General features: G+C 41.2%; 1 protein-coding gene across 1 annotated transcript; it reads right to left on the bottom strand.

Moving 5' to 3' along the window:
• Positions 1-896: 896 nt before the first annotated feature.
• LOC114616336 (reversion-inducing cysteine-rich protein with Kazal motifs-like) lies at positions 897-11,514 on the bottom strand. Its single transcript, XM_028761825.1, has 5 exons — positions 11,481-11,514; positions 10,243-10,275; positions 7,656-7,853; positions 5,760-6,027; positions 897-1,055 (listed from the first exon to the last, which is right to left on the bottom strand). The coding sequence occupies exons 1-5, from the start codon at positions 11,512-11,514 to the stop codon at positions 1,001-1,003; spliced, it is 588 nt and encodes a 195-aa protein (XP_028617658.1). The 3' UTR covers positions 897-1,000.
• Positions 11,515-14,095: the final 2,581 nt, after the last annotated feature.

The following is a 14,095-nucleotide window of genomic DNA, read 5'->3' as shown; positions in this document are numbered from 1 at the left end:
GCTGGTGGAATCATCTGCCTAAAATTCAAGGATATTTCTTTACTGAACAATTCAAATCAGAGTATCCTGAGGTATCAGGTTAGTAAGAAAAAGAAGGGGCCAAGATCTGAGCCCGAAACATATCAGTTAGCAGCTGAAGAAAACAGAAAGGGGCATTGTCTTAGTCAGGGTTTCTATTCCTGAACAAAAACATCATGACCAAGAACCAAGTTGGGGAGGAAAGGGTTTATTAAGCTTACACTTCCTCACTGCTGTTCATCACCAAAGGAAGCCAGGACTGGAATTCACACAGGGCAGGAACCTGGAGGCAGGAGCTGATGCAGAGGCCATGGAGGGATGTTGCTTACTGGCTTGCTTTCCCTGGCTTTCTCTGCTTGCTTTCTTATAGAACCCAGGACTATCATCTCAGGGATGGCACCATCCACAATAGGCCCTCCCACCCTTGATCACTAATTGAGAAAATGCCTTAAAGCTAGATGTCATGGAGGCCTTTCCTCAAGGGAAGATCCTTTCTCTGTGATAACTCCAGCATGTCCCAAGTTGACACACAAAACCAGCCAGTATAGGCATTCAGAACACAACCCTGGAGATCTCCACCATTTCCAGTAAACCAGTGAACCACTGGTGCAGAAGGGAGAGTGACTGAAGGTACAGAATATTCTCTGAGTTCCTGAAGCTTGAGGCAGCTCCTGATCAGAAGAGACTTTGCAATCATACTTCCTTTCCAGGGGCCATGTAGAAGGGACAGAGTGTGTCGGGATAAAATCATAAAGAAAAACTTTCTTTTACTCTAGAAGGCACATCAGGAAGTAGTATTTATTTAAAACAAGTTAATAATACTGCATTTCTATTTTCATGATTAATAATTTTCGTACCTGTTGTTAAAGTTTGTACAGTAAGTAAGGTTTGTACAGCCCAACTGGCAAGGTTCCCAGACATCAGCTAGACATGTCAACATGGACACTTCCACCGGATTATATTCACAGATGCGGTCAAACTCTTACCAACTCTGTGTATTTCCCCAGCTCATGCTATAAAGTTTCGTGCACAGTTCCCTGAAACAAAAGAATAAATGCAGAACATTAGAGAAAAGACCAATGAATATTTGATCTGTGCAAAACTGCAATTGTATTAATTATTTTAGGAACATAAAGAAAAAAGTACAAATTAACTAGCTCCTGGAAGCTTTGGCGCCACACAAAGTCATCTTCTCCATGAAAAATGGCCTTTTAAAAACCATCTGCAGGTGTCTGGAGAGGCAGCTCATCAATTAAGAGCTCTTTCGGAGGTCGAGATTTGGTTCCCAGCACCCACATGGCAGCAGTTCATAACTGTCTGTAGCTCCAGTTCCAGGTGACCCAACGCATGTCTCTGGCCTCTGAGGGCATCAGGCATGCATGTAAGTGCACAGATATACATGCAGGGCAACACTCGTACAAATAAAATAAAAATACAATACAATGTATATATTAAAAATATCGTTTTACAGGACAGAGTGGGACTGAGAGATGGCTGAGCGGGTGTGGAGCTTACATGCAAGCCTGGTGACCTGAGTCTGACCCCCAGGACCCACATTATGGTGGAAGCAAAGAATGAAGTGCAGTTTCTGCTGATCTCCACACATGTTCCATGGCATGCATGCCCATCCCACTCCACCCCAATAATAAATAAATAAATCAGTAAATAAATTTCCAAAAATTAAAGAAAAATCACCCAACCCCTTTGCTATGATTGATAGAAAGGTGAATACTACATTTTCCAGTCCATTAAGGTGTTTTGTACATCCTTAGTTCTGACAATTTTTTCCCATAGCTTTCTTACTTCCTCCTTTTCTCAATATGTATTTAAAGTAAAACACAAGGTTTTACCTCCACAAAGGTACAATCTCCTCTAATTATGCTAATCATAGAAGGCAGTTGCTTTACTAAAGCATTTTAATAGCAACTCTGTGTGAGACTATGTGCCTGGGGTGCTTAACACCTGGGTTCAGTCCCCCGGAACCAGGAAAGATGGGGGTGGGGTGAGGTTTACAGAATAAAATTTGTTAAGTCACTTACATTCCTTACATTACCCTCACAACCTCTCCACACTACTGGAGGTGATCACAACACCCTGATGCTCAGTATTTGGTGACTATACAGCACCTTACACGTTTTTACAGATATAGCAATTCTGCTGTCACATTTCCAAAGTGCTTCTATACACTGAATTCATTAGTTTAATTTTTAAAATAAAAGTAATACATGTTCACTATGAAAATTTGGTATCATTGAAATATACAAAACTGTAAGTAAATATTTCCCACTGTTCTCACAGTTATTTGACTATCAAAAATACCCCTATGAAGAAGGTTTGTTTTCTTAATGTGTGAATGTTTGCCTGCGTGTATGTCTGTGCACTGTGTGTGTTAGGTGCAAATGAAGGACATCAGATTTATTGGAACTGAAATTACAGACAGTTGTGAGCTGCTCTGTGGTTGCTGGGAGTTGAACCTGGGTTGGTTGGAAGAGCAGCCAGTGCTGTAAAACACTGACCTAAAGAAAATATCTTTACTCTGCAGTCTGGCTGTCTATTCTTCCAGTAGTCATGAACACTGTTTTATGTGCGTGCTTCTTCAAGGCACTGGTGATGCAGCATCGTTAAACAGACCAGACCCTGGCTCTCACAGGAACATGCACATTTGAGGAACAAGAAGTCAATATTTCCTCTAGCTGTTAACTTTCTATATTTGCCCTGAATAGATTATTCAACATCTCAGAGTTAGTTTCTAACATTTAAAACAGAAATTATATAAATTTCCCCAATTATCTCATAAGGTTTCAGAAATGTCAAGTCTAACGAAATTGAAAGCATTCAGCAAACCATACACCCTGAGTTGTTAAGGTAGCTCAGCAGGTAATGCGGCCTGCTGCCAACCTAACACACCCTGGGACCCATATGGTGGAAGCAGAGAACCAGCTCTCAAGTTGTCCTTTAATTTCCACATGCACCACAGCAGACTCTCTCCTAAATGTTAAGAAACAACAATAATACTCTTTAAAACCAAAACTAAGCTGGCCGTGTTTAACAAGCTGACACCTTTAATCCTAGCACTTGGGAGGCAGAGGCAGAGTTTGAGGCCAACCTGGTTTAAACAGTGAGTTTCAGGACAGCTAGGACTACTTAGAGAAGAGTTGTCTCAAAAAACAAAAACAAAACAAACAGCAACACGAGCCATCCCAAGCCCCAGCCACTCAGCACAAACAGAAATTTACTTCTGTGAGCGCTGAAACACTCCTCAGCATCCCTCTCACTAATAACTTCATCAACTTCTGTATGGAAGCCATCTCTGTAACTATAGGGCCAGGTTACTTACAATTAGGACTTTCAATTGACTTTGTTTAGATTCTTTTGTATCTTCAGTAAAGTTTGATGGATTACCCTAGGCATAATTTCTTTTTGTAATGGTCCATCCAATTTTATGAGAATAAAATATTTTTATTTTTCCTTCAGTATGTCCTAGTAATGTTTGGCTCCTTTTTCTGCAAAGTACCTCTAATAAGGCAAACTTCTGTTACATCTTTGTTGTGGTCTGAATGAGAATGGCTCCATGGGCTCATGTATTTGAATACATGGTCCTCAGTTGGTGGAAGTATTCGGGAAGGATTAGAAAGGTGTGGCCCTGTTGTAGAAGGTATGTCATTGGGGAGAGGGGCTTTGAGGTTTCAAAGGACTTGTGCTGCCCCACATCCAAGTCTGTTTCATGATTGTGTCTCAAGATATGACTCTTAACTACTGTTCTAGCACCATGTCTGCCTGCTCCCACGTTCCCTGCCATGATGGTCATGGACTCTAACCCCAAATAAGTTAATTCTTCCATAAGTTGCCCTGGTCATGGTGTCTTATCACAGCAACAGAAAGTGACTTTCATTATGATCTCAGGTATCATCTCTACATTGTTTACTCTGTCAACATTTGCATTACTTTTATCTCTGGGTATAATTCCCACTTGATGCTGCTATGATTTGGATGTGAAATAACTCCTCAAAGGCTCATGTGCACAAGGATTGGTCCCTGGCTGGCAACCCTATTGTGAGAGTTGGCAGGAACTTTAGGAGGTTCAGTTTAGCTGAAAAGTCTGACTGGAGGAAGTAGGTGACTGGGTGTGCAGCTCTGACCACCACACTCCCTCCACTGGAATATTCTGCTTCTCCTCAGAACAAGCCAATGGAGCCAGAGGACTATGAACTGAAACATTTAAAATGGTGAACTGAAATAAATCTTCCTTCATTTGTCTATGGCAGATTATTTTGTTTGAGAACCACCACTCCGCCACACACTCACAGTAATTCTCCAGCTAACACAGATGCCTATATCACTAAGGTTGTTATAACAAAAGACTGTTTAAATCCAAAGTTCATTCCTTCCTTCAGCAGTGGGTATCATGTGGCTCAGGCTGGCCTTGAACTCTGTATGTAGCTGAGGCTGAAGCTGACCCTCCTGAGTGCTGGGATTATAGATTTGTGTCTCCATGTCTAGTTTATGTAGCATTAGAGGGCTTTATGCATGCTAGGCAAGCATTCTACCAACTAAGTTATACTCCTCATACCAAAGTTTCATAATGTAATAAAGAGACTATCTCTTAAATATCAGATCAAAATATATTCTTCTAAATAATTATTTACATGTATAAGTATATGTTTGTACACATACTTGTGAGTAAAGGGCCTGAAGATGCCAGAAGAGAATATCAGGTCACCCACAGTTGGAGTTAGAGGTAATTTTGAGCCACCCAGTGTGGTTGCTGGAAACCAAACTCGGGTTTTCTGCAAGAACAGTAAGTACTCTTAACCGAGCCATCTCTCCAGGCCCAGCATACTGTAAGCTTAATGACATCACATCATCTTTAAATATTTATTGTCCTTTTAATAGTTAATCTTTTATAACACCACTCAATCTATAAAACAAAATTTTAAAGGGCTGAACTCAAGTTCCATGGGATCCTATGACCTCTTCTGACTTCTGTGGGCACCAGGCATACATGTGGTACACATGTATACATGCAAGGAAATATTCATATATATATTTTAATTAAATTGTCCTTATTTATGTGTGTGTGCACATGCACGCTCACACACAATGTATAGCAGTAAGGGAACAACTTGAGGGAGTATGTTTTCTCGTCTGCCATGTGGATCCCAAGAATTATACTTAGATCATTTAATTAATTAACCAGGCCTGGTGGCAGGCGTCTTTACCTGCTAAGTAGTGACCTTGCTGGCCCTAAAATATTGTATTGTACTTAAACAGTCTTCAGTAAATATTTGCTGAACAAAATAATTAAAGACTTTGGGCTGGTGAGATGGCTTAGTGGGGAAGAGTGCTTTCCACTCTTGCAGGACCCAGGTTCGGTTCCTAGCATGTGCATGGCAACTTACAGTTGTCTGTAACTCCAACTTCAGGGGATCTGATGCCTTCTTGGGCTTCTGGGGGTACCATCCATTCACCCAAATATAGACAGACACTCATAAGCATAAAAGAAATAATATTCTTTAAAAAATTTTTAAAAAGTGAAAGATTTTATATCTTCTATTACCTTTTGCACTGAGAATCGAATCTGTGCATGCTACGCAGTCTACCACTGAGCTACACTCCCCAGTGTCAGATTTTTTATCTTCCAAATGCTAAGCCTACACAATACAAGAATAAGGCATTTGTTAAAAGTCACCAATTAAAATCTTTTTTCTATTGATCTTGATAAAGGAAAATGAGATACTAACCTACAGATTGAAGTGTTTGCTTTAGAGCAACAGTGCAATTTGGCCCCATCAAGGCCGGTTGAGGGAGGAGGGTGCACAGTGACTCCGGGGTGAACCGACTGTGAGCTTTCGAGAAAACACTGCCAAAGAGGATCTTGAGGCAAGGGCTGGGTCTTACAACCCTCAATGAGACCATCAACAATCTCCATTTCTGTTTTCTTAGACATTAGAATTCTCTTGCAGGCGTTTTGGCAAGCATGGTCTTCAGCTCTGTCACAGCAATATAAACCTACATTCAGGACATAAGCCCTTTATTAGCTGATTTTATAACATTGCTCAGAAGAAAAGAACATGGCAGCAAGGGAGAAAACAACAAGCCTCTGTGCAAGTCTCTGCAGTAAACAGGACCTACTCTCTCCATCATTCTGCAATGTTTCTCTTCCCAGAATCCACCACAGTCCCCAGTCAGGAGCACTCTAGAACTATCCTTATAAATTGTAAGTCATCTTACACCTAAGAAGTTCACATAAAACACTTTATTATGCTTTTGAAAGAATACAGCAAATCAAAGTGGGCTTAATCCCTGCTTGTGTCTAGTGGGGACTCCTTACATAAGATCGATGACTAATTTCCATGGTTAAACTCATCCATTTAATCATACCCTAAGACACCACAGACTTTCTTTTAGAAGCTAATTAATATACATTGTAATTTAGATAATATCAACTCTGACAATATCTTCGTTTATTTCTGCCTTTAATTTTCTTTTCTTTCTTGATGATAGGGATTGAACCAGGGCATCAAACATGCTAATGGGCCACGATTTGCCTGTGAATGTCCCCACTCACCCAGCCTTTAATTTTCTACAAAGAACTAAAAACCAAAAGAATACGTTCAGCCAGGCTATAGACTTTGGAATGGTTCTTTCAAGTAGCTTTCTTAGGTGCCTGCATTTGAAGAGGCATACTCAATTTAAAGCCCTCTTTTCTAGGTTCCTGTGTTAGGACAGACACTGGAGTTTATTGCTCTACTCTTAAAACCTCTTTCTGCTTTAGTTTTCTTAGAGCTTCTATCCCCTTACTGCGGCAACACTTCAGTGTAGCCTAAATGTCAGGAAACACAGATCGGCTTCAAAATAAATGAAGGCCAGGTGTATGATTTTCGCCACACCACCACATCATAGGACGTCAAAGCCTCAGATTCTGATTTCAATTATGCTCACACAATGCACACCACTTTCAAGAATAATAAAAGAAGCTGTAGAATATTCCAGTATAAACACAAACATCTGCCGTACAAGTCAGCCTTTCGTCAGTCTGGTTGACCAGTCAGCTCTTTAAAATCTGACTGCTTCTCAGTGATTGGAATGGATTCTAGTATATACAAAGTAGGTGCTCTCAAGATCCCGCAAGGACAGATTCATTAGGCAACCTTGATTTTTCAAAAATATTACTCTCTTATTTTTATAATTTTTTATGAAAGTAAGAACTTCTCATTAATAAAAGTTCCAGCATTACAGAAATATATAGTGTAGAACAGCTAAATAGAACTCAGACTACGCTTTCAGTTCTGAAACTTGCTTTTCTTAGTACATCTTGGACTTTCTGAATAAATGTACTCCCCTTTGTTAGTTGTAAAGTGTGGTTATTGCATAGAAATATAATTTAGTCAATATCCTACTAATGCATTTTTGGGTCATTTCTATGTTTTTTTCTCATATACATATATGTAAATGTCTAAGTTTTCTTGTATAAATGGCAACATGGAATTTCCTGGTCAAAAGGATTAACCTGATGTACATCAAAGAAATCTGGATGTTTCTCAAGTGAACTGGACCACAGACATCTACATGAATGCATCAGTTTGTAAATGAATTATTTTATCAAAGACTGAGAAGAACACAACCCTTTTACTTACTATCAGTTGGGTTTCTCATTGGATAAGACTGGGTGTAATTGTTGACACAGTGTATCAACTGTGGACTGATAGAGGCACAATAATTTTCCACTGCTTTGATCTGAGATGGCCCAGGAGAAGAGTCTGTTCGAAAAATGGCTTGACAGAATTCTCGGCAGTTGGTGTGATGCCCTGCATAACTGCAGCATACTGAGCCCACTGTGGAGAAAGAGACAACACTGAAATACAAACAGCTTTTTGTTAATGTAAACTCAGTAAGCAATGGCACAGCTTTGAGTGTGAGAAGTAAAGCATGCCATAGATGATAAACACGTGATTCAGCAGGACTTCAGCCATGGGGCCATTCAAGTGCTCACTGACACATGACAGTCACACTCATCAACTTAACACTCTCTCTAGTTAACTACGTCCCTACCTGAGTAGTGCCACAATCCCGAAGTGTGCAGAAGCACATTCAAGCATTGCTGGTTGTAATGACAATTTGGGAGCATAATCAGGTGTTTAATGCATGTCACGACTGCTAATGTAAACAAAGCCCCTAAAACTGTCACATTACCAACACTGCCTCCCCAGTGTCCAAAATGCCCATGCTGAGAAAACAGGAATGGCCTCCTTCCAGCTGCACTTGTGCAGATTTATAGACAAAGCAAAGCCAAACCAAAGAAAACACAATGACAGTGCCTTAAACTTATTATTTGGATCTGTAAAAACCAAGAGAGAGCAAGGCAACTTAGTTATTTAACAAATGTGTACTTTGAAGATGAAATCTCAAAATTTTACATAGTAGGCACATCTGTAAGAATCTTCCTACACTGTAGAAGTCTTCATTTTATAACTAATACAATTTGTCTCAAGTCAAAGCAAAGTCATTTGAAGGTAAGTGACTGCTTTTGTATTTGTAAAATAACCAACGCCAGGCATGTAGCACACGTCTGTCATCACACAGCACTTGGCAGATGGAGGCAGAATGATCACAAACGATGGCCACTCAAACTCCATGAGATGAAAATAAAATGAAACAAGTCCCAACAGCAACAACCCTAGTGGCCAGGAGTGCTGGTGCACACTTGCAATCCCCAGCACATGGCAGGCAGAGTCAAGAGTTCAAGACCAGGCTGGGCTACATATATAGTGAGGCAAACAAGCACACCAAAAAATGCACGACGGATGTCATTTACTGTGGGAAAGGGAAATGTGTGGCTGGAGGTCTGGGTGTGGGAATTATGATGGAGACAGGAGACCCTCCCAGCATCTAAAAGTGTAAGTGTAGCGGGTGCTAAAGGAGCTAGGGGGGCAGCTAAGAATTCCTACGTGATATCAGAAATGGCTACGGGGGAGCCAGAAACAGGGCATCATGAATTCCAAAGAGCAATGAACTTGAAATTGACTTCAAGAACTAATGACGAGTCATGAGTCATGTAAATTAACCAAGTAAGGGTGTGACCTTATAGGACACACCTCAGTTTCCTGGGCCAGAACACTTTTCCGTACCTACTGTGTACTAGCTTTGACTTATAACTACTCACAAGTTTATGTCTACTGTCAAAGAACATACGTTCATTTTGGGGAACTGCTTTTCAGTACTGCTGTGTGTGGTGCTGGAGGTGACAAGGACTTTAGGTGTCTAAGCACACACACACTCTACCTCTGTGCTATATCTCCAGCCACACACAGAGGTTCTGGCTGCACTTATTAGTGTACACTGCAATGGTGGTGCTCTGGGAGTTTCAGTGCGTGAAGTGAAATAGGATCAAGTGCCTGTCTTTTGATTCCTCCATTGGCTTAGCTTCCTTGCTGGTGTGGGAGCACCCAAGATTATCTGCCAAAGACTATATGGTACACTCTGAACTAGGCCACAGTTTGACAGGGTAGAAGTGCAAGACTGTGTGTTATTCTTCAATACACCACATTAGCAAGCAAATCCAGCCAACTGCTTGTTCCTCGGTTGTCTTTTCCCACTTCTAACTGTTGGTCTCAACACACCCTTCAGATAGTATGCTGCTCCTTCACTCTCCGCTGTACACATCTTTGTTGGCTTCTCTTTCATTCCCCTTCCACAAATATCTTATTTACCTTCAAGGCCCAATTAACCTACGAACTCCATGAGGTCTCTTCTAAGCAATGTTGCAATGAGATCCTGCGAACTGCTTCCCTGTATCAGTGTGGTACCTCATATTCTCCTCCATTTCCAAGTTCTTTGTGTTCTGGCCATGTACCCCACAGACAAGTGTTTGCAACACACCAGGCAAGTATTCAATAAATATCTGTGGACTGGACTGAAAGCAGCCCTTAACAAGGACTGTATCATGTATGGTTTCTCAAAAGTGACCCTATTATTGGTGTTATCTTTCTCTAGTGATCTAACTAGAGTGTTGGTTTATAAATATGCAGTTGGAACACAGGACTTGCTAGAATACATAAATGATTTGAACAGGCAATGGCTTGGCAGATTCCTGTGTGCCTGCTTCTCCAGATGGCTTAGAAGGTGTAATGCTAAGGATATGGGCAATCAGTCCTGACTGTTAACTATGTCTGTAAAATGTCTTCTTCTCTGGACTGCTTGTGCAATCATTGACAATATACTTACTTTCATTTCTGCTAATGCAACTGAAAGAGCATTCTGTAAATTAAAGAAAAACAAACAAATTAACAAGCAGAATTTCTAATTTCATTCCATTTTAGAATTACATGGAAATCAGGGTATCATATTTTTAATTCTTTTCTAAATTCAAGGCTGCAAACACAGAAGCTTTGAAACAACTTCCTGGTTCAGAGTAGCCGTCATGTAGCCGTGGTAGGGAGGGACCTAAGTTGTGAACTGGCGTGTGAGGAGCACAGTACCGTGTGAGGGAGGACAGTACTGTGTGAGGAGCACAGTACCCTGTGAGGAGCACAGTACCCTGTGAGGAGCACAATACCGTGTGAGGGAGGACATGCGTCTAGAGGGGATCACTGTGTACTGATTTCTACTTTTTCTTGTAGAGTATAAAACATTTTTTAGAAAATAACATAATAACATATACTCGGACATACATTATTTCCTGTAATCACTGCGTTTTCAAGTTGATTCAACCTCAAGAATGACCTCTAATTGTTTTCAGCATGACTGCAGTGGAACTTCCCAAACTTCCCAGCCTATCCCATGTGACAGAAACCTACATTTTATACAACGTTTCAAAGATAGCTTTCATTTAGTCTTCTTGTGACCAGAGTTTGGGAAACTCCCTAGCATTTTACAGAGGGAAGCATTCCTTAGGCAGAGGAGACCTGCACTAGACCCCAGAAGTTGCTAAAAGCAGAGTCTGAGATCAGAACCAATTTTTCTAGAAGTCTTAGATTATTGTTCAGAATGTCCTACCCTGTTTAAGTCATTGCCTGAAAAATAAGGGAAAGCAGGAAAGAAAACGAGAAAAAGACAAAAGAAACAAAACAAAATAACAACAACAAAACTCTTCTTGTCCAAAACCATTAGGCTATGCAGGGCGTGTCAGCTATGAGTCAGTATGATCCATAACTGGAATGGAACAACTTACTAAAATAAATGTGCAAACATAAAGCATGGATGGAAATCAGATGTACCGTGACCGTCAAGTCCAGCTAAGTGACTGGACTTAAAGGACCATCTTTAGTTAAGCATGGTGGCATATGCTTGTAATCTCAGCACTTGGGAGACTGAGGCAAAAGGATGTTGAGTTTGAAGCTAGCCTGAGCTACACAGTGAGCTTGAGAACTTGTCTCAAAAAAAAAAAGAAAGAAGAAAAAAGAAAAAGAAAAAAGAAAAAGAAACAACAAAAAACACAAGTAAAAAAGACCAGCGTTACCAACCTTGGAAATCCAGCTTCAAAGGCTTTGCAGACATGGTGGCTACCACCTGTGACCCATCACTAGAGAGAGTCAGCCGAGAGGTCTGTCACTGGTGTGAAGCCAGCCTGAACTACATAGTGCATTTTGGGTCACCCTGGGATACAGTGGAAGACTGTTCAAACAGCCAAAAGAAAAGTCTATCTATATTGTTGACGAAGCTGCATTGCATTGCTTCTCTCTACCTAACGATATTCCATTGTAGGGGGAACCCACAGTGCACTTATTCATTCAAACAAAAGTGAGTAAGTTAACAAATAAGCAAACCTGGCTCTCATAGGAAGGAACAACGAATTCCTCCAGGGTGCACTGTTTCAAGCTGGCTTCACACCAGGGATGACACCTGATGCCTGCAGTCATTTTCTGTTATTGAAAGTGTGGCGGACTGCCGGGTGGGTGGGCGGTGGAGGCGCACGCCTTTAATCCCAGCACTTGGGAGGCAGAGGCAGGCAGATTTCTGAGTTCAAGAGTTCGAGGCTAGCCTGGTCTACAGAGTGAGTTCCAGGACAGCCAGGGCTACACAGAGAAACCCTGTCTCAAAAAACCAAACCAAAAAAAAAAAAAAAAAAAGTGCGGTGCAGTGGGCACTAATTAGCTTCTTGTGAGTAGAGGCCATAAAGGTTGCTGAGTACAGGTCAGATGTCCCTGGTCTCTAAGGATCCAGACGGCAATGTCAATCATACCAACGCTCCATAACCCCGCCTTAACATGTATTAATTTGTTCAAGCTAGCTTTTAAAAATTTGACCTTATAAGCAAGAGAAATATCACTTCCAGTTCAGTCGTATGATCACTTAGCTTAAGAGGAAGGCACTAAAGGAAATAAAGGCTCGGGTTTCAGAGGCTGTCTGATTCAACATCCTTATGTGACTGAGGTCACAGGAGGGAGAAATAGCTACAGAAGCCAGTCTTCCCCCAACAGGGCAAACAATGCAGAGAGTTTGCAAACTGCTGAAGGGAAAGGAGGACAAAACCTGTCTTCCTTGATGTCACCTGCAGAGTATAGACATTCCCCAAGCAACTATATCACTTCTCTTAATGTTTTCCTGGATGTGTAGAATGAAATCTTGATTTTTTACACAGAAGCACCATTAATGTTAATAAATTACTTCTACATCTTTACTCAGTCTATGGTTTAAAAATGTTTTGTCTGGGGCTGCAGAGATGGCTCTGTGGTTAAGAGCACTGGCTGTTCTTTCAGGGGACCAGAGTTCAATTCCCAGTACTCACATGCAGCTCACAGCTGTCTGTAACTCCAGGTCCAGGGAACCTGACACTCCCACACAGTCATATATACAAGCAAAACACCAATGCACATAAAATAGCTAAATAAATAAACCATTAAAATATAAAAATATGTTCTGTCACTTTAGCGATATGAAGTCATTAATCTGCTACACCCATTTTGACTTTATAGATGGATCATATCCAGCTTTGATAAAAGAGTCCTATGTTTGTTATACATAATCTTCATTCTTTTTAAGTCAGCTGTCCTCAAACTTGCATTCCTCCTGCCTTAAATTTCCAAGTGCAGAGATTACAGGGTGTGCCACCGTGCCTGATTATCAGCGACTCTTTCGATGCTTGAGCTACTGTTGATTATTGATAGGCCAAAGGAATATGTATGAATTACAGCATTAGTTTATAATTACTTCATGTCTTTTTTTTTGTTTTTGTTTTAGGATTTTATATATTATTATTGTCTTCAGACACACCAGAAGAGGGCATCGGATGCCCGTTACAGGTGGTCGTGAGCCACCATGTGGTTGCTGGGAGTTGAACTCAGGACCTCTGGAAGAGCAGTCAGTGCTCTTAACCGCTGAGCGGTCTCTCCAACCCACTACTTCATGTCTTAAATCACCTAGTCTGGTGTCTTAGCTAGCTAAGTCTTTCAAATGTCTGATCGCCATCTGCTGGCAAGAACAGGAAGTTAGTGTTCACATTCTCTAGTATGGAGGCCTTTCCATGACCTGCTTACACTACCACACCCACGGGACCTCCACCGAAGAGCGCTTAATCTGACTTAACAGACAAACACTACAGTGGTACTGAGGTGAGGGCATACCGCACTAGAAACCCAAGAACACACCAGTGTACTGAGACTGACAGGATCCGAAGATCAACACGGGCAACAGGATAATGATTTCAAACATAAAAAGAGAAAGCATTATCATCCCATTTCTGGCCACAGCTCTGACTGATCCTCAGTCTTACCTTACTTTCTCCTTAGGCCGGGAAGGGGTTCCCTCCAGGTCCCAGTGTATCTCCTGCATGTTTCTAGCAGTGTGCTTGCTCACTGTTTCTAAGTCTATGTGGATTCCTCTTCTCACGGCCTAGACTGCAAGCTCTTGGCAGACAGTGGCTCATCACTGAGGAAGTTCCTACATGCACTGGTGTATCAGCTCACTGGATCATCAACTCAACGAATGTTAAGTAAATGAATGTGAGACAGATACAAAGACAACTGCAGAGCTCTGCTCCAGGGACTCAGAGGCCGGTATTAACTAAGATATACTTAGGAGATACATACGTGCATACATAAATACATACACACATACATAAATACATACACACATACAT

Source organism: Grammomys surdaster, unplaced genomic scaffold (assembly GCF_004785775.1).
Source record: "Grammomys surdaster isolate TR1022 unplaced genomic scaffold, NIH_TR_1.0 317131, whole genome shotgun sequence".
NCBI classification, from domain to species: Eukaryota; Metazoa; Chordata; class Mammalia; order Rodentia; family Muridae; genus Grammomys; species Grammomys surdaster.
This window is presented reverse-complemented; position numbering and strand designations above follow the sequence as displayed.